At 38.6% G+C, this 25,878-nt stretch overlaps 1 protein-coding gene across 6 annotated transcripts in view; it reads left to right on the top strand.

Annotated features, from left to right (window-relative positions):
• The window catches only part of LOC103824654 (nipped-B-like protein), a 176,156-nt gene that overhangs the window by 98,582 nt on the left and 51,696 nt on the right, over nt 1-25,878 (top strand). For all 6 annotated transcript variants that reach the window (XM_050986312.1, XM_050986310.1, XM_050986311.1 and 3 more), the window contains one exon: nt 8,720-10,222. In XM_050986312.1, coding sequence (XP_050842269.1) covers nt 8,720-10,222 — 1,503 coding nt within the window. The remainder of the gene's footprint in view (nt 1-8,719; nt 10,223-25,878) is intronic.

The raw sequence follows: 25,878 nt of genomic DNA, 5'->3' as shown, positions 1-25,878 counted from the left end.
ATCCTCCTGTCACCCAGAAATAGAAATGGATCCTGCTCCCACATACCTTGATGGTATCAGGGTACATTGAGTGCCAGTGTCAACCAAAGCCATCCATCTTTGTGGGTCAGACATGACAGGTCATCAGATCCACACAGTCCAAAAGATCTGATTGTCCCTTTCCTCTACCTGGCTAGAGGCAGGGCCCCTCTAATCCTGGTCATGGTACATGTTGCTCTCCTCCTGTAAATATGTTCCTGAGGTCCCTTCAAGAGAATAGGTCATATTATTGTTCCTATACTGTCTGGAGTTCTCTCCACGCAAGACTGGAGCAGCATTGATGCTAGATGAGCTTCTTGTGATAGATGTTTCTCTTTTCAATTTATGTGCCCAGGCTGCTAAAGAGGAGGTGGATTGTCAGCGATAGAGACAGAGAAGACTGGTTTGGTGATCAGAATCTGATTTTATTGTGGGATACAAACACTTATATACTATTTCAGGGAGACTAGTAGTGTGTACTACAACGATTAGGCTAAAATCACATACACAAACCTCTGCATATAACAACACCTCTTGCTTGCAGAGTTTAATGGGATTTTCTTTTTCCAGTAAACCCGTTCGATTTAATCTTCTTGCTATCTAGGTCTAATTTTCAAAGTTCCATTTGCTTTTGCCAAGGCATCCTGTTATCAAACCTCTTATGTTAACCAGGTCCAAAATTCATCATCTGTCTTGTGTTCCCCAACATTCCAGCAGTGGGATTTCTATCCCACTTCCTCATGTCTTCTCCATGCACCTGAAGGAAAAACCAGAGGTTACCTCGTGGAGTGTATCCTCTCTCTTTGGCTGGTGGACATCTGCTCCTAATGGCAGAGACTCTTGTTGGTTCTGACGAGATATGGTAAATTCCTTCCTTATGTTTGTTTCTCCGTTTCTGATGGCCCTCTTCAATCAAGCTCCAAACTTGCTCAGCCAGCTTTGTTTCCACGGACGAGACATGGGTGCATAACAGGCAGTAACAGTGTCCTTGTAAATTCTCTGTTCGTTGACCAACACACCCACCTTGTCCTCTCTTTCCCTTCATTGCAGCATCACTAGGTAGCAGGACTATATTCCTGATCCAAGCTGCACGAATCTCAACTACATTTGTGATGTGCACTGGACACCATCTGGGCTCTTAGGGAATCTCTCATCTTCCGAAAAAATTATCTCCAGCACAGTCAATTCCCTTAGGCATTGAATACCTTGTTCCATTGTGCTCTATTTTCTTTGGTGCACCTGGAGGTCTTCTTTACAAAGGTATCGGTCCCTTACACTTGCTAGCAGTTACCACCAGAGGCTGAGTGTCCTGGGTTCTCCAAATCCCCTGGTCAATGACCATGTCCCAGGACAGGGATCCCAGTTGCCTGGCCTCACTTCCATCCAGAATGGTGTCATTGGCTGCAGCGTCCCAAATGTGGAGCAGCCAGGTCAGGATGGACTCATTTGCCAGGCAGATGAATTCCCTCTGCAGGTCACACAGCTCACCCAGGGATAGAGAGCAAGTGATGATTTCCAGCTCTGTCTCCTCTATTGGGTGCAAAGGTCCAGTCGCTTCTTCATCAGTCACTATGCGGACTGATTTACTCTTCAATTTCTTTTTCTGAATGGGGACAACTGCTATGGGCGTGAGCTGTCCTTCTGACTTAGTGATGGTTCACATAGACATAGTGCCTATTGCTTTGCTTTTTTTCTCCTTCTCTTCCTGAAGATGTACCATACCAAGCACTGTCCTGACACCAAGCTTGGTGTGCACAGTGCAGGCCATAAAGAGAAGACAAAGCAAAACTAACACAAAGATTATGCCATCCTTGATATCCAGAAGGAACTCAGTATTTTCAAAGAGTGCTGTGTCTGGCCTGAAAGGCTGGAAGAAACCATTGTCTACTCTTCCCCCTTGGGGATGGGTGCGATTATTGAGGAGGCCCCAGACATAGCAGCCCAGACTAGGACAGGCAAACAAAATTGAGTATATATTCCGAATTATGTTCATTGCCTTGGAGGTTATCATGCAATAGACATAATAAACCAATAAAGCAATTTTCTTACCAGTCCCTGGTCTCAAATGGAGTGTCACGGCTGGCAAATAGTACCCCATGTGTGGGAAAATATAGAGAGCAAGGTACAATACCCATGTAAACATGTTGAGCATTATGGTGATAAGGTTTCTGTTAATACAAAATTGTAATTCTGACTTCTCTCTGGACCGCCACACATTGGGCGCCAAAATATGTGTTAGTCTGAAAACAAACCAGTGGGAGACTCTAAGTCAGAACTATAATAGGAAAATTAAAACAAAGGCAGAAAACACTGGCTTAAACTGTCAGAGTCAGGATACAACCTGACACCCTTTTAGTCCGGGTGGTGGTAGCAGTCCGATTAAATAGTGGCTGCAGTCCTGTTGAAGTCATAGATGTGGTTCTGTTGAAGTGGTGATGCTGTAGAAGGGTCTGGTCTTCCTCTGAATGCCCAGTGGTGGTTCTGTAGCTCTTGTGTTCTGGGAATCCAGTAGGTAAGGCTGCCTGTGGTGTTCCAAAACCTCAGATTATATCCAGGTAGGAATGCTTGGTTCCTCCCCCTGGATGGAAGATGATCTGAGAGCTGGAGAGCCAAGGGGTGGTCAGCAAAACCCACTCACCCTTCAACAGTCCCATTTGGCCTGTGCATAAATCTGAAGGAGAATGGAAATTAAATGTGGACTATTGTGCCTTGAATGAAGTGGCTCCACCACTGAGCACTGCTGTGCCTGACATGTTGGAGCTCCAGTACGAGCTAGAGTCCAAGGCAGTGAAGTAGTATACCACTATTGACATTGCCAAAGCATTTTTCTCCATTCCTCTGGCAGCAGAGTGCAAGCCCCAGTAAACATAATTTGTTATTTAGGCATATGATTATGTGTAATTTGTTGAAAATTCTTAGTCTTTACTGTTAGCTTAAATAAAATAAGCTCATAATTGGCCTCTGGATGACTTGTCTTTGATGTTCAAAAATTGAAGGTTTGACAATAAGTAATAACTGCTTAGGACTGGTATATTTGGGATAAATTTATTCACTGCTGATTTAAATAATGTAAATAATCGGTATTTTAAATGAGTAGAGGCATATCCCAATAATCTCTGAAGAGTGTTAGAGCTTTAAAATATTACACTCTTAGTTGTTATGCAAAACTTTTTACTGGAGTCATTAAAATGGTTCACACAGAATTCAGCTTTAGAGGATCAATCTTTGTGGTTCTGAAGAGGAGTACATTCACATTTATTCATCTTGCATATGAAGTCTCTAACTGAATTCCTTACAAGGTGTAAATGGGGAAGTGGTAATTTATATGTTGTGTCTTAGAGATAAATCAGAAATCTCTGGATTTTAAAGTTTACCAAACAATAATAATAGAGCAGAGTGTTACCATTCTGCTAAAATGAAGCTCAGCAACCATGCATGTGGCTCTTATTTAGGCTTGTTACCTTTTCACAAGTATTTACACAACACCCATTTCCATCTGCTAGGACATGCAGTTCTAGAGGTTTTTAGGCTATCATCCTATTATACTAATTTGCTGAGAAAGTTTAATCTGAGACTTAAGACAATCATCGTGTTTGCAAGAAAGCAGTAACAATGAAGACTTCAGCACTAGTGGTGTTCTGGCTGCTGCTTTGGAAAGATTTCGGATTAAATGGAAAAATGCAGATATATCTTTAATACAGCTCCCCTCATCCAGCTACTGTCCCTAATACTTGCTCAGCTTCCAAGTACATCCATTTTCAGCATGGATATGCTGCAAATCACAATTGACTTGCAGTTTCATCAGAAATATATTCAAAGGTATCTGTGGTTATTCCAGTGCAATGTGTTTTTGCACAGAGGTTCTGCAGTAATTAATTTCTAAATCTGAAAGTACTCATTGTTTTGACATGCAGATATTTCCAAAGATGAAGGCCACAACCTGTCTCCAGGAATACTGTTCATAACAGGAGAGGTGAGACACAACTGCTTGGAAATCCATTTCAAACTTGTGGTTCCTGTAATATTTTGTTTCTTGCACCACAGTGACCCATTTAATTTGACAGAACATCTCTGCTATTTTTTAGAATTAGGTAGTTTATCATCTTGCTCTGAGTACCAAAGTACTGCCTTTTGGCAAGCATGTTGCAATGTAAAGAGAATGTCCATGCAAATTTGCCAAGACAAACCAATGCACACATAGGAGAACAACTGGGATCAGACTGTACTCTGAACAGTCATAAATTTGTTCAAGTAATTGAACAAAATGTAGATACATTTTTGATGTATCTGTGTTCTTGGGAGGCAGGGAAGGGGAAGGAGTAAATAATATTTTTAAAAAGAAAAGAATCTGAGAACAACAAACTTGGATACCTGATCTATAATATAGTCAGAAAGCTCTTCTGTGGCTTACTACATATTCCGTCTATTACAAAATTTGCTGTAAAGAGTGAAGCAAAAAGATCCTGATCACACTTAATTGGTCTCAAGAGCATGAGAGCCTACCTGTTCAGAACTGTGGCAAGCTCTGAACCTCGATCTGCAGGATTTGAAAGAAAAATGTTAGTCTGATATTTTTGCAAACTCCTAGATCCTGATAATAAATTCTGTCATCTATGGAATGAAGCTTGGATACTGACGTCTTGAAGATTATGAACAATATTTGAATGGATATTGTAAAGTTCCTAAGTTCATCTGTTCATTAAGACCCTATGGGGTCTTGGGACTCATGCCTTAACAAGACAGATTTATGCAAACTTGGATATACTTGATTGTAAAAGAGAAGACTTGAAGACATCTGTTTTCAGAGGTTAATTACTCTCCTCACTTCTCTGATACTCTATTGATTATTCTCATATACTTCAAAGTGAGTTCAGAATTCGATAAAGCCCAATGGTGTTTTCACCTTTCATATTTCTGCAGCTATGATGGCAAACAAAAAAGTATTTGTGCCCATTCAGTGGAGTTTTTCCATTATGCTCAGTGAAGATAGTGGTACTATGTACTCATCCTACCTTTAATGTACTAGTTCAACCTGATATTTTCCTAGAATATCCTGAGCTGGAAGGGACCCACAAGAATCATCAAGTCCAACTCTTGGCCCTGCACAGGACACCCTAGCAATCCCACCCATTTCCTGAGAGTGTTGTCCAAATGCTTCTTGTGCTCTGGCAGCCTTGGGGCTGTGATCACTTCCCTGGGGAGCCTGTTCAGTGCCTGACCACCCTCTGTGTGAAGAACCTTTTCCTGATATCCAACCTAAACCTCCCCATACACAGTTCCAGCTGTTCCCTTGGGTCTTGTCATTAGTCACCAGAGAGCAGAGCTCAGCGCCTGCATTTCTGCTGCCCCTTGGGAGGAAGCTGCAGACCCTGGTGAGGTTTTCCCTCAATCTCTTCTTCTTCAGGCTGAACGAGCCAAGTGACCTCAGATGCTCCTCATATGGCTTCCCCTCAGGCCCTTCACCATCCTTGTGCCCTCCTTTGGACACTCTCCAATAGCATGTCTTCCTTATACTGTGGTGCCCAAAACTGCCCCCAGTAGTCAAGGTGAGGCCACACCAGTGCAGAGCAGGGCAGGACAATCCCCTCCCTCGACTGGCTTGTGGTGCTGTGCCTGATGTACTCAAGGACATGGTTGGCCCTCCTGGCTGCCAGGGCACTGCTGATTCATGTTCAACTGGCCATCAACCAGGACCCTCAGGTCCGTTCCTGCAGCTCCTCTCCAGGCCTCTCATTCCCCAGTCTGTCCTTACATCTGGGGTTGTCCCATCCCAGGTGCAGAATCCAGTGCTTGCCCTTATTGAACTTCATATGGTTGATGATTGCCCAGCCCCTTCATTTGTCTGGGTCTCTCTGCAGGGCCTCTCTGCCTTCAAGGGAGTCAATACGTCCTCCTCGTTTTGTTTTGTCTGCAAACTTGCTTTTTTTAATATACTTGGGTTGGCTTTTTTGTCCTAGGTCCAGAACTCTCATAGAGGCAAAACTGTCATTAAGTCTAGTTCTGAGGACCACCCTCAAGTTGCACTGGAAATATCAAGAAATCTGTGAATAATGTGTAACTCCATCTGCAATCACTTTGACATTTAGTAAAAGAAAACATTGAAGGCACTCCTTTCTTCTCAGATAAGATATCAACAGGTTGTGGTTATAACTTATTAAACATCAGTACCAAGTTGTCAAGAGAAGCAAAGAAGGTGCATCAAATGAGCTCTGTATTTAGAGGGAATGTTACAAATTATGATGCAATCATCTATTTATATGTTCTCAACTTACAATTTGACATTTTGGATGATGGTGAACAGCAGCATTTTGAGCCCATGGAAGTTCAAGAGAGAAAATTGGTCATACTTGAATAGTTTTGGTTAATCTTAGAGCCCTCAGCATGAGGACTCTGAAAGGTGAGTTGTTGTTGATCTAGCTACACCAGTTTAAGGCATCACATCTCCTTACCATTTGCCTTGCTCCTATAGTAGGGGTAGCAGAAGAAAACCTTTGCTTGGTTCTTAGCTGGCTTGTTCAGTCTGGTTAGGTTAATGCAAACTGTCTTCACTAGTGCTATAATCTGATGCACTAGACAATGAAACACACTTGTAGAAATGTGAATGTGTGTTCCCTTCTGCTACAGGTGATAACCTCAGTTAAAGGGACAGGGATAACTGGTAACAGTATTGTCTTAAAAGCTAGATCCACCATCAGAGCTGTACAGGACTTTTTCAGTGTGACTGACATTTCTGTATTAAAATGAAAAAGCTGACTGACTTTTTCATAAGAACACAAGTTTCTCAATTTGTGTTTCAAAATTTCAACAGTTTTAATTGGGAAATAAGATAGTGATATGTGTGTGTATGTATGTATATTAATATACATGTGTTAAAAAAAAAAATCAAATTTGAAATCTCTCATTTTGGAAGCTTCTACTTCATGGTCATTCCTAAGACCTGCTATGAAGCTCAGTGAGGTCAAAGCCCTCTTAGTCACAGGGAGAAAAATATTTTTTGTCATTGTATGAAGGTTTCAAAAAAACCCCACATTTGTTTTAATAAGTAGTGTAAGGAAGTTGATCTATATAAGCTCTCATATGAATCCAACAGTTTTTGTTGTTGTTGGACAGAAAAAGGAAAAACCACCATGCTAAAAAGCTGCACTTTCAATTAATCAAATTTATTTTGGTTCATATGTCTATCATAAAGTTAGCAAGTGTTCCTACTTTGAAAAGCTCCTTATTTGCAGTTGACCAGTTTCTGTGTGTTTAATTTTGGAGTTTTAGGAAGTTAGAGATATACAAATAGATTTGAGAATTAAAATGACAGAAAAAACCCACAAACCTGTTCACATCACTGGAGTTGACTATATTACTACTTGTTACTGTGTTCTAATGTTAATTTTGGAGATGATCTTTAAAAATTTTAATTCTTCTGAATCAGAATCTTCTACAAGTATAGAGAAATTAGAAGTCATAGTTATGATTCTGGTTTACAATTTGAGAGGTTTGGGTTAATTTTGTTAAGAGTTTAATTCCTTCTTCCTTGATTTCATCTTCCTTACTTTTCCCCTGCTCCCAAAAGGAGATCTGGCTCATTGCATCTGGTGAAAAGGCACCATAAATCTAAGCACAAAATAAGTTATTTTTTCTTATATTGTATTTGTGGTCTAGACATTTTGATAGAATTTTCAGCCTGTGTTTGGTCATTACTTAGACTTAAAATTATATTCTCTGATTACAGAGAAAATATTTTATTGACAAACTACAAAATGAGAATATAAGCCTTAGTGCAGGTAGGGCTTTTGAGTTTCATGGTAGAAATTAATTTAGGTTTAGAGTATCATGTTGGTAATATAAATAGGTTGTATTTTAAATGAATAGACATTTTCATGTGCTTCTCATTTCTATGAATTCTACCAAATTACAGTAGGGGGTACTTGGCTCACTTTCTATTTTTCTGTATTCTACATTTAATGATTTTTTTTTAAACTGTAAACTGAAAGGATTATTGTAGAGTCAAGTTCTTGACACTATATAAAATTATCACTGATTTTTTTATTTCATCCATGAAAAGCATTATGGTTGCAAGGGGAAAATACTGAAGCTTTTAAGTATGTAGTGGCCCCCCACTTATTCATATGTGCTATGGTATAGACTCCAACTCTTGGTATATTCCTTGTTTCAAAGAGAAGCATGGAGTGTTGGACTTATTTTAATAATTTTTGTTCATTGTTCATGTGTTCCTTGGCTACAATATATGCAAAGCCCAACTGAATCAAGTAGGGAGAAGCTCTGTCTCCTAATCATTGCAGATCCTTGCACAGTTCATGTGTAATGAACCAGGTGTAATCTGCAAAGGAGAATCTTTTATAGTAGCATTCCTCAAAACTTGCTTCATCTGTAAATGATATTTTCTGGCCATTATTGCAGCTTCTTTATTAGGTGGTTCTCTTGGGAATTGTAGGGGAACTGATTTCATATGTTTTGAAGATGTTTTTTAATGATTAATTGGCATATGTGGTAGATTGATAACGAACACATTAAAAAGTATTAGAGAAGTTCTGTTCTTGCTTTTAAATTCAATGGGTTTTGTTGTTTGTGTGCACATACATGTGGAGGAGCATTAATTGGTGGGGGTGGAGGGGAATGGCCATTTTTGCTGGGACATTTGCCTCTTTCTAATATATAGCATCTGTGATTTTTCTCTTTTAATTTGTAGATAAGCCTCTGAAGAAGCGAAAACAAGAAAACAAACCACAGGAAGTTGGAGGTGCTACTGGAGGAAATAGAGCAGCTTCTCAGGAGACAGGTTCTGCAGGAAATGGGGCAAGGCCAGCGCTGATGGTTAGTATTGATCTGCAGCAAGCAGGAAGAGCAGACTCTCAGGCAGCAGTAACTCAAGATTTGGACATCATCAAGAAACCTGAAGAAATTAAGCAGTATAATGATGTATTTGTGTGTGTTCCCCAAGAAGACACTGTTGGAGTTCTTAAATTTAAACCTGAAAACCATCCTGAGATTTTTAGGAAAATGTCAGACTTTGGGGGTCAAAAGACAGAAATCCAGCAAAATGAAAACAGACAAATGGAATTTCAGCAAAATGTGAGCAGGCAGTTGGAAAGTAAACAGAATGAGAAGAAACAGGTAGAAGCTAAACATGAAAGCAAGCATGAAAGCAGACAAATGGAAGTGAAACAAAATGAGAACAGACAAACAGAATCCAAACAAAACCAGAGCAGGCAAATGGAGATGAAACACAATGAGGGAAAACAAAATAATGGCAAACAGGAAATAAGGCAGAGGCCTGAAACACCAAAACAGAAGAATGAAGGCAGGCCTGAAATGCCAAAACATAGACATGATAACAGAAGGGACTCAAGTAAACCATTATCAGATAAGAAAATAGAAATATCTAGGCATAAAATAGATGTAAAATCTGATCCTTCAAGGATAAAATCTGAAAGTAGACCCGATCCAACAAAACTGAGGCCTGATGGGCGCTCGGTTTCTGATACACCAAGGCGTGACCATGATAGCCTCAAACAAAGATCAGAGGACAAGGAGGAGTCAGAGAGATACAGAGGAGATACATCCAAGGTCAGAAGACCTGAATATTTGAGATCCTCAAACAAAAATGAACATGATTCTAAACATGGTATTAAATCTGATGGTTCAAAACCCGAGAAATTTGCAAGGAAACATAGACATGAGTCTGGTGAATCAAGGGAAAGGTTTTCTTCTGGGGATCAGAAATCAAGACCTGACAGCCCTCGCATTAAACAAGAAGGTAGAGGAGATTCTAATAAATCAAGACCTGATAAACCTGGCTTTAAATCACAAAACAGCAAGGATGAACAAAGGACAGATGGTAACAAGAGTAAAGTAAATAGTAATAAAGCACATGCTGACAGTAAAGCAGAGTTTCCCAGTTATTTGTTGGGGGCAAGATCTGGTGCATTGAAAAATTTTGTCATTCCAAAAATCAAGCGTGATAAAGATGTCAATGTCACTCAGGAATCAAGAAAAACTGAACTTAAAGGTGAACAGGACAAAGTAGAGAAGATTGGGCTAGTTGAAGATCTAAATAAAGGAGCTAAGCCTATAGTTGTCCTTCAAAAACTTTCACTGGATGATGTGCAGAAATTTATTAAGGATAGAGAAGATAAATCAAGGGGCTCTTGTTTTAAACCTAGCAAGAACAAGTCATCCAAATCTAATAAAGGTAAGTTGTCTTTTTTAATGTTAATTGCATTATATCTTGTATACGCCTGTTCTTTTCGATTTGCTAGTCCTATGGTTAGAAATTAAACACAAATGTTTGATAGTTTATACTCTTGCTTATTTGGTGATTTTGGGAAACAAAGTGAAATTTGTCTATGGGATTCTGGTTATTGGAAATCTTGTTACACTATAACTAAAATGATTTGTTTATTCCAATGCAAGTTCCTAATGTGGGAACACTTACATAGTCCTAAAATGTATTTCAGTTACATGAGTTTAATCTGGTAATTTATCTAGTTAAACATAACTATGATATGAATGATTAGGTGTGTCTGTATAAGGGAATGGTACTACTGTAACTAAAATGTTTTAGCTGAAGTGTTGTGAAATACTATGTATACAAGCCCTAAGATTCCTTTATGTTTTTATTTGGAAATGAAATGTGTTTTTTCTAAGGGATATTTTTACATTATGAGATAAGAAGGCAGTTACAAAGCCCCATCTGCCTCTTATACTATAAATACAGCTCTGTTGGGAAGCCTCCATACTTTAGGCTGTGTGACAATAAGATTATTAAAAAATTCTATCTTTAGGAGAATTCAGATAGTGTTGTCTCTTATGGTCCAGTGGATGCAGAAGGAGGAAAGAAATGTAAACAGTAGACTGGCATTATCAAATTGGTCATATAAACAGGAATTTATTCATAACAGATCATAGGTTTGATATTTGATTGTCTCTTCTGCAGATTTAACGCTTTTTTATTCTTGGTGCTATAATTTTAGTTCCTTTGGTTTCAAACTGAAGTAGATAATTTCATATTGTGAAATCAATGTTACTAACTGGTCAGGGTTCTTTTTTATTGTTTAGCATTTAGAGCATTTAGATTTCTTATGTAGTTAGGTTTATAGAGCTGTCATGTCTCAATAGGCAGATAAAGTGTCAGAGGAGAGGATTTTAACTGTATACAGGATTATTTATGAATGCAGTTCCAGGTATATCATTGCTCATTAATTTGAGAATAAAATGTTTTCTTACAACATTTATCTGATAAGAACTGATTTAGACATCTTTGTGAATGTATAGCTAAGTTTATGTGCATGTGTACTGAGTTGATATTTGTATGATGAATTTATTTTGCTATATCTGGTCTCTACTAACTTGATTGTATTGACCCTTAAAGACTTAACAATTCAGCATGAATATTGCTTATTTGCAAAATGTCAGCCTTCTTGTTAAATATTTTCTCTTTATCCTGGAAATATGAACATTTCCACTGTCCCTTTTTGATATTCAGAACAGGCAAAGTTTTCAGTTCTAACAATAATAGGTATCTAGAGTCAGACAGAAAAATGTGACATCCTTGCTGTCAGCTTAATCTAAAGATTTCAGATGAAAGTTTTATGTTCATTATAAGGCATATGGAAAACTTTCTGATGGAGTTCAGCTCCTAAGGATAGACTTTGAAATCACACAATTCTATGTGCAGAAAACTGGTAAATTTAGAGCCCTCTGAGCTATATGCAGTGTATGTATCCTTTCTAAAATGTTTCTGAAGTAGGCTTTTTGTAGTCTGTATTGTATGTGGTTTTTTATATAGTATATTTTAGTAATGCATAAAGGTTTTATTGACTCTAATCCAGTTGGCATGACTCTACTAGCAGTGTCACACATGAGCAATGCATTCATTTTAAATTCAGGTTTATAGCTTTTCTGCAGTGTTTTTGTGTATTTTGTGTTTTATGAAGTCATATATTTCTTATATATTTTGAAATAACTTGGGACATAGTTTCCAGGGAAAAAAAAGTTTGAATCTGATATCAGTCTCTTTGCTATTGTATCTAGAAAAAGATTCTTACAATGATACTAGAAATAAGTTTCATGGAAAGGATAGCTATGTTTCTCTTACAAATCTGGTTTTGAGTGTTCATTCATGCAGATTTTGGAGAAAGTTTCTGAACTTCAGATTTTCCATGTGTATTTTTAGTTTTACATTTTTTTGCCCAACTTACTGGTAGCCTACTTTCTAGGATACAATTAAGCAAATTCCAGTGTTCATAATTTAGGGCTCATAATTCATAAAGATATCTCTTAATAAGCCAAGGTCTATTTGTCAGTAACTGATATAGAAAATATTCATGTAATTTCCACAATGTCCTCAGTCCAATTGAGAGAAATAGCATCCAGTTTTACTCCATGCCATTTTTACTTATAACTTTTTCACTACACTAGAAGATGTAATTTTCATAAACATTCTTTATTTAGTTCATCATATATTTCTTAATAGTTTTTAGCAAATCTTTTCTAGGATTGCCTTTTTGCATCATTATTCCATTTCTTCTTGCATCCCTCCTATTCCATGTAGCTTAGTATATTTTACTTTATCTTTCCTTCTTTCACCTCCATGTATTTCTTGTCCTTTGTTTCTCCTTTCTCATCCTTCCCCAAGAAAATGTGTTCTTCTGGCTTTGTCACATACAACATCATTGCTGTGATTTATCTGAAATCCAGTTTAAACTAAGATTAGTTCAGAAACCATTTAGATAGTTTTTCTGTCTTAAGGGACTAATGCCCATTGATTATAAAACTCAGTAAAATCAACTTATTTTAAGCTAAAATTAATGCTACGTATACTGAAAGTCTATATAACTTGTTACATTTTTTCAGTAAACTTTAAATTTTAAAATCATCCTGTTATTGTGCACATGGATAAGCCTTGCGTTCTACTGTAAAAAAAAAAAGTAGCATTTTAAGCAAATTTTATATACAGGTTTGAAAGTTCGTTAGGCTATTATATGACTGGGAAAACTGTAGTATGTGATCGTTAAGATTGAACCATCCAAACAGTCCCTTTTGGCATTTGCAAGAAAGAAGCAACATTTTTTAAACTCTGCTGATCTTTGAACGTTTTTCTCAAAGATGCACTCTAGCTCAGAGGAAGTTTATAGAAGTTTTTTCACAGTACTTTTGTTAACAGGTCTTATGCTGAATTTTTATGACCTGTTTTTTGCAGGTCAGAATGAATTATAGCACTTTTTTTTTGCTTCCGGTTTTAACATCTGTGAATGCCTTTTATCCTGGTTTTAATGTAAATGTATGTTGTTGAGGAATGCATTAAACTTCTCCCTTCAAGTTTGTGCCTGCAATGAAGAGGTCATGTTTGCTATGCTTTCATTTCAGAGCTTCAACAAATACCTTGTCTGCTACTTATAGCTATACTGATCAACTATCTTGAGATTAAACATGTTACTGGTTTTACAGTTCATAAGATCATTTAGGTTAGAAAAGGGCTCTAAGATCATCAAGTCCAACCATTGACCCATCACTGCCAGGTCCACCACTAAACCATGTCCTCAGGATCTACATCTACATGTCTTTTAAATGCCTCCAGGGATGGTGACTCTACCACTGCCCTGGGGAGCCTTTTCCAGTGCTTGATAACACTTTCTGTGAAGAAATTTTTCCAAATAGCCAATCTAAACCTTCCCTAGACCAACTTGAGGCCATTTCCTCTTGTCCTATTGCTTGTTCTCTGGGAGAAGAGCCTGACCCCCACCTGGCTCCACCCTCCTTTCAGGGAGTTGTAGAGAGTAAGAAGGTCCCCCCTGAGCATCCTGTTCTCCAGGCTAAACACCCCCAGCTCCCTCAGCCACTTCTTGTGCTCCAGACCCAGCTCCATTGCCCTTCTCTGGACTCGCTCCAGCACTGCAATGTCTTTCTTGCAGTGAGGGGCCCAGAACTGGACACAGCACTCGAGGTGTGGCCTCACCAGTGCCGAGTTCAGAGGGACAATCACTGCCCTGGTCCTGCTGGTCACACCATTTCTGATCCAAGCCAGAATGCCATTGGCCTTCTTGCCCACCTAGGCACACACTGGCTCATGTTCAGCTGCTGTCACTCAGCCCCCCCAGGTCCTTTTCCTGTGGGCAGCTTTCCAGCCACTGTTTCCCAAGCCTGTAGTGTTGCAGGGGGTTGTGTGACTCAAATGTGGGACCTGGCACTTGGCCTTGTTGAACCTCATACAATTGGCCTTGTCCCATTGCTCCAGCCTGTCCAGATCCCTCTGCAGAGCCTTCCTGCCCTCCAGCAGATCAACATTCCCACTCGGTGGTGCCCTCTGTAAACTCGCTGAGGTTGCACTTGATCCCCTTGTCCAGGTCATCAATGAAGATATTAAAAAGGCTGGTCCCCATACTGAGCTTTGGGGAACTCCACTGGTGACTGGCTGCCAACTGGATGTAGCTCCATTCTCCACCACTCCCTGGGCCTGACCATCCAGACAGTTCCTAGCCCAGTGAAGAGAGCACCTGTTCAACCCATGGGCTGCCAGCTTTTCCAGGAAAATGCTGTGGGAGACAGTGTCAAGGCTTTACTACGGTCTGGGTAGACACATCTACAGAGAATGAGAGAAGAATTTAAGTGTGGTAAGGAGATGTCTGAGTTGGCTTATAATATATTTAAAGGATTAGCTTTCTAAAATAAGCACTACATATGTAATTGCATATTTTAGTTCTAGGACAAATGAGTGTTTTTAAGAATTGTGCAGAAACACCTTTTGAGTCTTCAAATATTACCTGAAAAGGCTTCGTTATTAAAAAAAAAAAAAAGCTATAATTTCACTGCAGAATATAATGCTGAATGCTACTTCTTAATGTAGATTGTTATTCTAGGATTTAATTATCTGTGCAGTGCAGAACTTTAAACACATGTTTTCATTGATCACTACAAGTCTCTGTGCTTTCTGCTGCTATAATCTGAAATATGAGTGAAGATTTGCCATTTCTTCAGAAGTCCTCTTCATATTTTTACAAGTGTAGCTAAAAAATTTACTGCTGCTTAATAATCTTTATGTCCCAGGGTTGAAACAATGCTTTTACATATTTCTGTGCTCTATGCTTGTGTGTTTGGGGTTTTTTTAATTCCAGGTTACTTTTTCAGAGCCTATAATAACTATAATTTGTAGTCAGTGGCAGGCTGTAGCAGTGCATAGTTCCATGGCATTTGTGTAATGTGATGGTCCATCTTTGAGTTCTAGTACTGCTGAAAAGTCTCACTTGTGAAGCAGAATAACTAGTTAGGCTTCATCTTTTAGGCAGGAGTGACAAAAAAAGGCTCAGTGAGCAAACTTCTGATGCTTCTTACAGTCCTCTGGACAGCACAGCTGAGCTACTCACCAATACCTTTTGGTGCAGCTGAAAACTAGACAAAAAAGGAGTGTAAATAAATTTTAAACATTTGCTTAAATCCTTCATCTATAGGACTTCTACAAAGACAAAATTGACAAAACTTTGAGAAAAATCTCTTATGGATATTAACTCATCAAGAAAACTTGAGTTCAACTCAAATTTATTTCCAAAATAACTATCTCTTGATGCTGAAAGAGTCATACTGTTGTACTTACTGAAATCAGTGTGGCAAGCAGCTGTGCTGCTAGGAAATAGCTGGAATAAAAGCATATTTCCTGGAACTAAGATTGTTTAATACAGATTCTCCTTTTCTAAAGAAAACCATTCGGAATGTCCTAATTCCACAAATCTGAAATTTGGAATCACTCTTAGAGTTCCTGGTAGCAACTGAATTTGCATTTGGGAGGGCCAGAGGAATAACTCACTGGGCATCTTGCATGTGCATATACTACCACATGGATTAAGCTTGTTAAAACTTTCTCTGAAGTCCTCTAGTAAATTATGCCACATTTCAGAGAAGTAAAGGATATATTTAGTGGTTTACAGCTGAAGTCTTTAAAGCTTCCCTTAAACTCTAAATTTAACTGAATTTGTAGAATAAACATCACTTTCGTGAGAATTATATAATTTTCCTGATTTTCCTCTTTTCTGAGGAATTGGTGACTACCTCTTTTCAACTTAACTAGTCTAGAAGAGAAGCTGGCTGTTCCTTGTGACATTAGAACTATTTAAAGATATGTTGGGTTTTCAGAGGATCCATTTTAATATACTCTATGTTCACTTACCTTTATTCTTTTCTCTCCTTTCTAGAATGAATAGGTTCATGGTTTGAAAATATTTGAGGTGTAAATACATATATATATATGTGTGTATGTATATATATATATATATATATATGTAAATAACATCAGTTAAACCCAATAGTCTGGGAAGATCTTGGTTTTCTAGCATGGATTGTTCCCACTTGCAGGGATTTTTTCAAGTATGGTGCATCTCTTCTATTCCAAAAAGTGTGCTGGGATGTGTGGGCATTTTACATACTCTCTGGGGCCTTTGGCTTTGATGTCAGTTTTTCAGAAGTAGATGTTGGATAAATGTCCTGGGTTGATAAGGAAGTGAGTTTTTCGGGAAGTTGTGGTCTAAACCAGTCAGTGGTCAGATTTGAATATTGGCACCTGGTGTGGCCACTGAAGACATGGATATGCCTCTGAGAACCCAGGGGGTTAAAAAGCAGAGAACGCCCAGGGGAACTCTCTCTTGATTCCGGTCAGTGAAAGAGGTCAGACCTTCCCCTGCCCAGCTGCAGGCTGGGAGGGGGAGGGGAAGCCATGTGGCCTGGGCTGAGGTAGGCCGGAGCCCCTGCAGGACAGAGGAGTGGAGGAACACTGAGAGGCATCCGGCAGGCGCCCCCAGGAGAGAGAGAGAGAGAGGGAAGAGAGACTATGCCTGTGCTTGTGCCACCTTGAAATTTGATATCATGTGTTGGCAGCACAGCCGAGAAGGAGAAGGGGGGGGGTGTGTCAAGAAGGTGCCCGGCTGCCTGGAGTCCTGGGCAAGCAGAGCCCGAGATTTTAACCCTTTTCTTGGACAATGAAAACTTTGTGGAACATTAGCCCTCCTAGAAGAGAGACAGACATGAAATAGAAGGAAATGAGCAAGTGTGGTGAAGGTCTGAGCAAGTGAAGGATGTCAGAAGAAGATGGGGAAGAATCCTAGGTGGGAGGAGATGGAGTGGCCTTTGGCTGGACTTTTCTTGCATAGCCATAGACAGAACCAACTTCCTGTAACACAGAGACTGCATTTAGGGGGAGTCAATGGCTTGAGCCAAGAGAGTGACCTGCTGCAGTGATGCCAAGTGCAGGAGTGGAGAGAACAGAAAACGATGAGGAGGGTGTGGTGGTGCTCTCTGTCTTCAGGGAAGATCTCTGTTGTTGAGACCCTCCGCCCTAGGGGATGTGAAAATGGGGGGGACCTCTGTCCCGAAAGTGAGAAATTGTTGCTTTTCTTGGTACTTGGAAAAGCATCCTTAAAGGGGGAACCTATGAGCAGTTTTGGTCCATGAACAGTGGTGAGAGCACTGTACATGGAAGGAAGGAAGATGTCAAATGGCAGATTTTCTCTGGGCGGTGCCACGTTGTCGTGGTTTGAGAAGAAATGAAGTTTTTTTGTGATGGTGTGGTCACGCCAATCGGTGTTCAGATTTTAATATTGGCACCTGGTTTGTCCACTGAGGGCATGGATACGCCTCTGAGAACACAGGGGGTTAAAAGCTGTGAACTCCCAGGGGAAATTCCTTTTAGGTTCCGGTCTTGGAAGAGAGCAGACCCTCCCCTGCCCGGCTCCGAGCTGGGCGGGGGGGGGGGTGGGGGGGTGGAGAGGAGCCATGCAGCTGCAGCTGGAGGGAGGTAAGCCAAGCCTGGGCCGAAGGGTAGAGAAGCACTGCACTGCGAGGGCTTCAGGCAGCCATTCCCCCCCCCCAAGGAGAGAGAGAGAGAGAGAAAGCAGCCTGTGCCTGTGATAGCACGGCTGGTGTGAAAGAGAAAGGGGCGGGGGGGGGGGGGGGCGGTGCCCAGCAGGGCAGCCAGCCGTGGGAATTCATGAACCAAACCAGCAGAGCCTGGGACTTTTAACCCTTCTTGAGATGATAGAAACCTTGCAAATGCTGATTCCTCCTGAAGTTGATGAGATGGAGAGAAGTTGAGAAGAATCCTAAGTGGGAGGAGATGATGGAGTAGCCTTTGGCTGGACTTTTCTTGGATAGCCATGACAGAACCCTTGAGTTCCTGTGACACAGAGACTGCATTCTAAGGAGAGGCAATAGCTCAGAGCCAAGAGAGTGCGGTGATGTGAAAGTGTGTGAACAGAGATGACGGGTGAGGAGGGTGGTAGTGGTGCCCTCCGTCTTCGAAGAAAAAGAAGAAGAAGATGATCTCTGTTCAAGAAACCCCTGAGCCCCAAAGAGTGAAATTTAGGGGGGACAGGTGTCCCAAAAAGAGAAAGACTGCTCTTTTTTAGAACTGGACAAAGCATCCTTAAAGAGAAAAACCCTAGAAGCAGCTCTGGTCCATGTGCAGTGGTGAGAGCACTGGACACGGAAGAAAGAAGAAGTCTTGATGGCAAAATGTTCTCTGGGCAGTGCCACACGTTACACGGAAACACGAGAAGTTTTGACTATTTCCTGGGGAAGTCTGTAGTGCAAGAGACACTCCTCTCTTCTCGAAAAATTGAGAATTGATTATCTAAAGAGTAGTGATAGACTGAGAACGATGATTTAGAGGGTAGTAACAGAATTAAGAAATTTAGTGAGGCAGAGGAGGAGGAAATGTAGAAAGTTTTCATCCTGTGTTCTGTGTGTTTTTCCTTGTAGTTTTAAGTTAATAAAGTTTTTTTTTCTTTCAATGTTAAGTTAGAGCCTGCTCTACTCTGTCTCTGATCACATCTCACAGTAGATACCAAAGAAAGAAGTATTCTCATAAGAGCACTGGCATTGCGCCAGGCTCAAACCATGACACACGTGTGACATGGAAACACAAGAGGTTTCAACTGTGTTTCCTGGGGAAGACTATGGTACAAGAGAGGCTCCTCCCTTGATGAACTGAGAATTGATTATCTGAGGGGTGGTGATGGACTGAGAGTTGGTGATCTGAGGGGTAGTAACTGAATTGAGAATCTCAGGTTTTGTCTCGCTGTGCTGTGTTGGAAATTGGGTGGGGGGAGGAGGAATGTTTTGGAAGGTTTTCGTTTTGAATTCTGTGTGTTCCTTTTGTTATAGTTGTAGGTTAATAAAGTTTTTTTCTTTATTTCTAAGCTTGAGCCTGCTCTGCTCTGTTTCTGGTCTCATCTCACAGCACTCATTTGAGAAAAATATATTTTCATGGGTGCATTGGCATTGCGCCAGTGTCAAACCATGACAATAAGCTACTATTGGTAGATGTTGGATAAACTGATATCAGGTAGACAGAAGGAATTCAGCAGTTGCACACCGGAGTCCTTTCTTGTGTTGATCTGTTACCAATACAATAGGGGACATTTTCAGCACACTGCTTTGCCTGGAAGTTGCTTTAATTATTTCCTATTTTTGTCTTTGCCACTAAGGTAAATATTTTGATTCTTGCTCTCACAGTTCTTAAGTCTTCTCTTGATACTAAGAGTGAAATTTACTTCTTGCACATCTACTTCTTAGCAGCTTGACCAAACTTTACCAAATATAATAATTTCATTATTCTTTGGTTCATCTGAAATATTTTGTTTTGTTTGCAGATTTAGGAGTGCGTTGTTTAACTAGTTCACTTTTGAAAAATTATTTTGGTACATGTAAGTGATAGAAATTTATTGCCTAATTTGTCAGAGCAATGTATTGAAAGTCTGAAACTGCCTTTGGTTCATGCGTATGGGTGATTGATCAGGTTCCTCTTATTTTTGGGGAAAGCTGAAGCTATTTTGCATAATTTATTTTTGCAACAATGCAGTGCAATACATAAAAATGTGGGCCAGCAATTTGTTTTATATTACAATATGCAGTGTTGACTTGTTCATGTACATAAGTAAGTATCTAAATATGGATGTTATTTCTTGGCATATGTGCCGGGAAATGTGATCAAAATTTTTTGTTTGAATTTTCTTCTAGACAAAGGGTAAATTTGGCAAAATATGAATAAGGGAAACCCTCACATTTGCTTCTGGTAAAGGAACTTTTCTGTTGCTCGACATTTTCAACCATTTTAAGTGGCTGTTTCTGTGTAGGAAAATTTAAACTATTTACTTTAGACTATTTACTTGAAATTTGCAATTTATTTTTGCTTCATGGTAATATTACCAATGAACAGAAAAGAAAAAGATGAGACCTTTATTGTTCTTCAAATTACCAAATTGTTGTTTGCATCAAATAAAGGTTACTTAAATATGCTTATTGTTTAATTATCTTTTGAGTATTTCCTGTAGTATTTTATATTAAAAGCTAAAATATCAGCAATATTTTGTTCTTGTTGTTAATGTAATTAAGTTACTTTGAAGAAGTAAAACAAGAGTACCTTCATGTGATATTTTCAGTGATAAAGTATGAGAATCCTTCCATAATAGAGCAAGGTAAAAGCAGATTATGTGCCTATAGTCACAAAACAGGTATAAATAATGAAATTTGTTTTGCTTGTTCTCTGCAAAGATCTTGGTTGAATTATAATGATTATATAGGAGTTTGATGAGAAGAAAACTTAAGGTTTGATTTGACTGTATTTAATGAAGATCTTTTTTCTTAGATGAGGCCCCACGGCTCAGTTTTTAAACTAATCAGAATACACGGTTGGGAAAATGCATGTCATAAATTCCAGATTACAAGCACTAATAGTAGATTGATAAAAGTGAGGTTCTTTGTGCAGCACTGCATTTACTTAAATTGTTGATCTTGCTCCATTTTATTCTGAGTACTGCTGTATTGAAATAGGACTCTCCTCGAGCCAGGTCTCATAAGCTCTTGGAGATTATTTCACACCCAAGATAGCTCAGCTACCTTAGAAGGCATAAAATTAGCAGGATGGCTTCTGTGGCAGTGTTGGAAACAAAAAGGTTTTAATAAAAGGCAAAATAACAAGCTCTTTACAGAGAAAAACCAAGCTAGGTGCAAGAGGCCCTCCTGCCCCTGGTAAAACACCTCACAGAAGTGATTAGTTTCTTTGTTCTCTTCTTTTTCTAGTAAATTGCTCAGGCAGGACTTTTTGGCTCCTGTCCAATTAGCTATCCTTAAGTTTGAGGTGTAGTCCCCCAGGCCTGTGAGATGCCTTTTCACCTAACTGAGGAGAGGAACTTCTGGGATTTTTCCTTTTTAAGGGGACAAAGAATAATTTTGTCACTCCGTCAACAGGGGACACATTCCTATACTATATTTTTTGTGAAGTATCTTGCAAAACTATTCTAGCCTTCTTTTATCAATTTTTATAAAGATGAGAAGCCAAGGAAAAGCAATAAAGAATAAAATAACTTGTGGCTATAGTTGCTGCAGAAATCAGCTTGAGGACATCATTAATGTCGCTGTAAAGTGAGTTCTCATGCTTCTTGGCATCTTTGGAGAATATCTATTAGGTATATTCCTTGATCTTTGGATCCTTCAGGGTGCTCTTTGGAAATCTCTTCCCGCTGTCAAAATTTTCTTTCTTCTAAGAGTACTTTGTGCAATTGAAAAATCCTTTTTGAATCTATGCTGCTTAGCCATGGGTAATGATGACATCTCCTACATCATAGAATTATTCAGTTTCTGTGTCCAGATTCTTCTCTGACCCACCAACCTAACTGTGTCCCATTTCTTAAAGTCAGAGCTAATGACTGGAATATAACCAGAGAGCTTGAACCTCTCCTTTTGCTTATCTCGAGGCTTAGAGCTTTCCCTTTGTGTCAGTGTTAGGGTAGATGAGGAAAAATTATTTTGAAAGATGTGTTCAAGCAGATTCTATGAAATTATATAGGACATACTTCCAAACAGTACTTTTCTCCCTCCTGCCAGGGGATGCTCCTGCCATACTTTCCACACCTTCCACAAACCTTAAGGCAGAGAATGGGAAAGAGAAAAGTCAATGCATGACTACTCAGATTATTTTCATCAGTATTCATCTTGATGGTGTGTTTTAGCTGATGATATGGTATTGAGATAAAAGTGTAACTTCTGTCTTATGAGCAGATGTACTTTCCTCATGCTTTAAATTCCATTTTGATAAAAGGATAGTGTTTTCCCTGTGTTTCCCCTTCTGTTCTTAAAACTCTCCAGGGCACATAATTATTTGGAGTAGTGTGATGCTGGTGAGCAGGGGACTCTGATCACCACAGACTGAGATGTAAAGATGTAATAGAACATTTTAAGGGAGAGCATAATGGAAATGATGAAATTAAATTTTCACACTAAGGGATAGCTGAAAATTTTAGCTTTAACCAGTAAGCTATTCATCAGTCACAGGTAGTCATGTGGCCTTTTGCACTGTACTGCCTGAGTGCTATACTGTAACAGTACTGAACTGGTTTTAAAGTGTTTATTTTCCAAACATCTATATAAAGCAGAGAAGTACTTTTATCCCCTCTTTTTGCTTTTAGTTCTTAATATAAAATAGAACCTTATCTGCTTAAGTGGTTGTAATAGAATTAAGCTGTGAGTCTGTGCTGTTGTAATTACAATGATATGGCTATCCAACAACAAAAAGGTGGCACTCTTGTTATATGTAAGAGTATATTTTATTTGATTTAGCAGAGTTCGAAGGTTTGTTGAGCTAATCCAGAAAGAAACTGCTTTCCTTCCTGTATATATGTCTGACATGGGACATTTTATCAGTGTAGTTATAATGATGACCCAAAATGACTTGAAAGAGTTAGAGAGTAACCTAGTCATACATGAGAGAGGTAGACACTGATGGGCCCATTAACAGGAGATAAGGAAAAAAACCAATGCCCCTCCTGGTTTCAGCAGCTCTTGAGGATGGGAATAGAACACATTTTTATATTGTAACCTAGGACAAATGAAAATACAATATCCACTAGACATTTATAGAACTCTTTTCACTGTACATGGCAAAACCCTTTGAAAAGCTTCCCAGATTAAAATAGAATTTGGGAGGTTTACAGATCTCATTTTCAGCTGAGTTTCTCTGGCTGGTTTTTAGCTGTATTATATTTTGTCAAGGATTGCTTGGTGAGCAACAAGCAAGATTCTAGAATATCTTCTCGAAGAAATCTTTTTATAATTGCAATCAAATAAAACCAAGCATATGTTCTTCCTTCAGCAAGCAACTACTAAGTCATGAACAGCATTACATAGGTTTAGAAAAGCAGTGAAGAAGTGGTTGTTGATGTATGTGGTTCATCAATATGAACTGTTCTTACAGCTACTCTGATTCATCCTTCAGTTTCACTAATGTGGAGTTTATCAGCATTGTGATTCCTTACAGTGGAACAAAGATTTGGTTGTGATGGCATTCTTTGTGGGTTTTGTTTGTTTCTTTTAATACTAGCAGCAGCTTTGAGAGTATACTGAAGTGATGTCTGAAGAACACTGATGCCTATGGTCCATTTCAGGCATACCAGATATGCTGATCACGCACATTGCAAAAATTTGAGTTGTTCTGTTGACAAGGAAAATTTTTCAGAAAGTAGAGTAACAGGAAAGTAGGTACCAGCTCTTCACAAACTTATTAAACAAATTGAAAAACTTAAGTTGATCATACATGTTTTTGTAGATGCCTTCAAATGGTTTTGTGTTCTATTGTCTTTCAAATGTTTTTGAAAAATATCCTGTAAACTGAAAAGACCTTAGTATGGGGTTTATAACCTAATGTTTGTTGCCATGTGACTGGATTCTTATGGTAAACTGGATACCTTAAGTATTTCTCTATTACTCTTTACAAATAGTACATTTATTATAAAATATGGAGCTATAAAAATTGAATTTAGTAAGATGTTTCTAGTGAAGATTGGTTTGCCCTGACTCAAAATAACATAAGTAATAAAGTAAAATATTTTTAAAATTTTGACTGAAGTTTCACAGTATATAGTATCCCTGAAATTCTTCAGAAAGGACAGGGAGTTCTTTTCCATGTATATCAGAATTGTTCATACATGTGCAGTCATGCTCAACTCCTGTGTACTGCATGAGTAAAACACTTTTTAGATTTGGTTATTTACAATCCTCAGCAGCTAAGGAAACTGGGCATTCAGCAGACTCATCCCAGGGAGCAATGTGACAAAAACACTTTATAGATAGATTATTGCGGTCTTTGCAATAATTTATTGTTCTCTTTTCTGCTATTCCCTTCTTTATTCCAGAAAGCTTTTCATATTCCCTAATAAAAGAAAAGGGGGAAGCTTATATTGTCATCTGAAATATCTGTAACAGGAGAAAGTACAGTTTAAGCATTAGTTTAAATTATATTGGAGAATATAGAATACTTACAACTTTTGAAAAGGAAATAAAGTTATTTTTCCAAATATTTACAGTACTTGCATTTTTATTTTTCATTTATGTACTTGCATTTTTATTTTTCATTTATGTATAATTAACACTCTTGTAATGGACTTATTTTTAAAGACTGAGTAGTGTTCTACCTCCAGAACAAAATCAATAAAGAAAGCAAGAATAGATATTCCTTGGAGGTATGAAAGTAGTAGCTTGTGATTTTTTACTTCTTGTTTTGGTGAGTGGGTTTTTTGGGTTTTCTTAAAATATATAATTTTTTAGTCTTACTGATATGTTCTTTGTGCACAGTATAAGGAAAATAAGAATGAATTCTGTTCAAACAGTTCCTCAAAATGTTCACAGTCTTAAAATTACATAATTAAACATTCAGGCATAGTTTTAAAACTGAATTTGATATTGAATTGAATTGAATTAGAATTTGGTTATGGAACTCTTGCAAAGATCAGTATACAATCCATTACTGATTTGTTTCCTTTTCTTATTTCCTTTCCAAGCAATCTGTCTTACTAATTATTCTGGTTTTAAATTACTTTTCACTGTAGACTAGGAGAGGCTTAAAGATATATTTGTAGAAAAATACTCCTGCTAGTGTAAGTACATCTAGCCCATCTAGCATTTAAGCATCTGTATGAATCATAACGCAAATTTCGTTCCTTTCCTTGCAGCTGGTTTTTGCAGTATATTTGGCCAGATTTCCTATAGTCTTTATGCTCTTGTGTATTGTCCCCCTGATTTCAATGAAATTACCAACAGTTCATGGAGCATCTGTGTTAAAATAACCCAGGATCTGAGGCCCTCTAGCAATTTCACCTGTAGAAATTGTCTTGAACATGTATGTGCGAATTTTCCTGTAGTCTGAAGTTGAATGTATGCTAACTCTCTTCAGACATTGCATAGGCATGCAAAGAGTATTAATGTAGGGATACCACTGCTCAGACATGGCTGCACAGTATCCAGATTAGACCTGGCTGGCATCCAGTCAGCTGCTGATGTGCACAGAGGAACTGATCTGTCCATGTTGTCTTATTTCTGACAACCTTCAATCTAGTGCCCAGTCCACGAAGACTAATAATTTCAAAGCACCATAGTAAACAACACTGTGAAATGTTTTCTAGCATTTTTAAAAGCAATATTATGGATTTTAGAACTTTGTCAGGTGGTGACTATCAAAGGATGGAAATTAAAAGCAAATAAATGAGTGATTACAGCATGGGGGAAGCAGGAACAACTTTTGCTATACTCAAATAACTTTTCCTACCTCAGTTTGAAAACTCCAATATTTTAAGTTAAATCCTTTTTAAAATGCATTTAAATGGGATGACTTGATGAATATACCTGAGAATTTGAGAAAAATAATGTTCTGATCATTAGTTTCATTGTAGAGAGATGTGAAACCAGTAATATATGAGACTTTAAAAACATTTTATTGCTGGAAACTAGTTTCTCTTATTCAGGCTCTTCTAATTCCAGTTTAAGTTGTTTAAAGTGGGGGAGGAACTTAACTTGGATTAGAAGATGGAATATTTA

This window comes from Serinus canaria, chromosome W, assembly GCF_022539315.1.
Source record: "Serinus canaria isolate serCan28SL12 chromosome W, serCan2020, whole genome shotgun sequence".
Taxonomy (NCBI): Eukaryota; Metazoa; Chordata; class Aves; order Passeriformes; family Fringillidae; genus Serinus; species Serinus canaria.
Note: the sequence above shows the minus strand (reverse complement) of the source record. Positions and strands in the feature narration are given on the sequence as shown.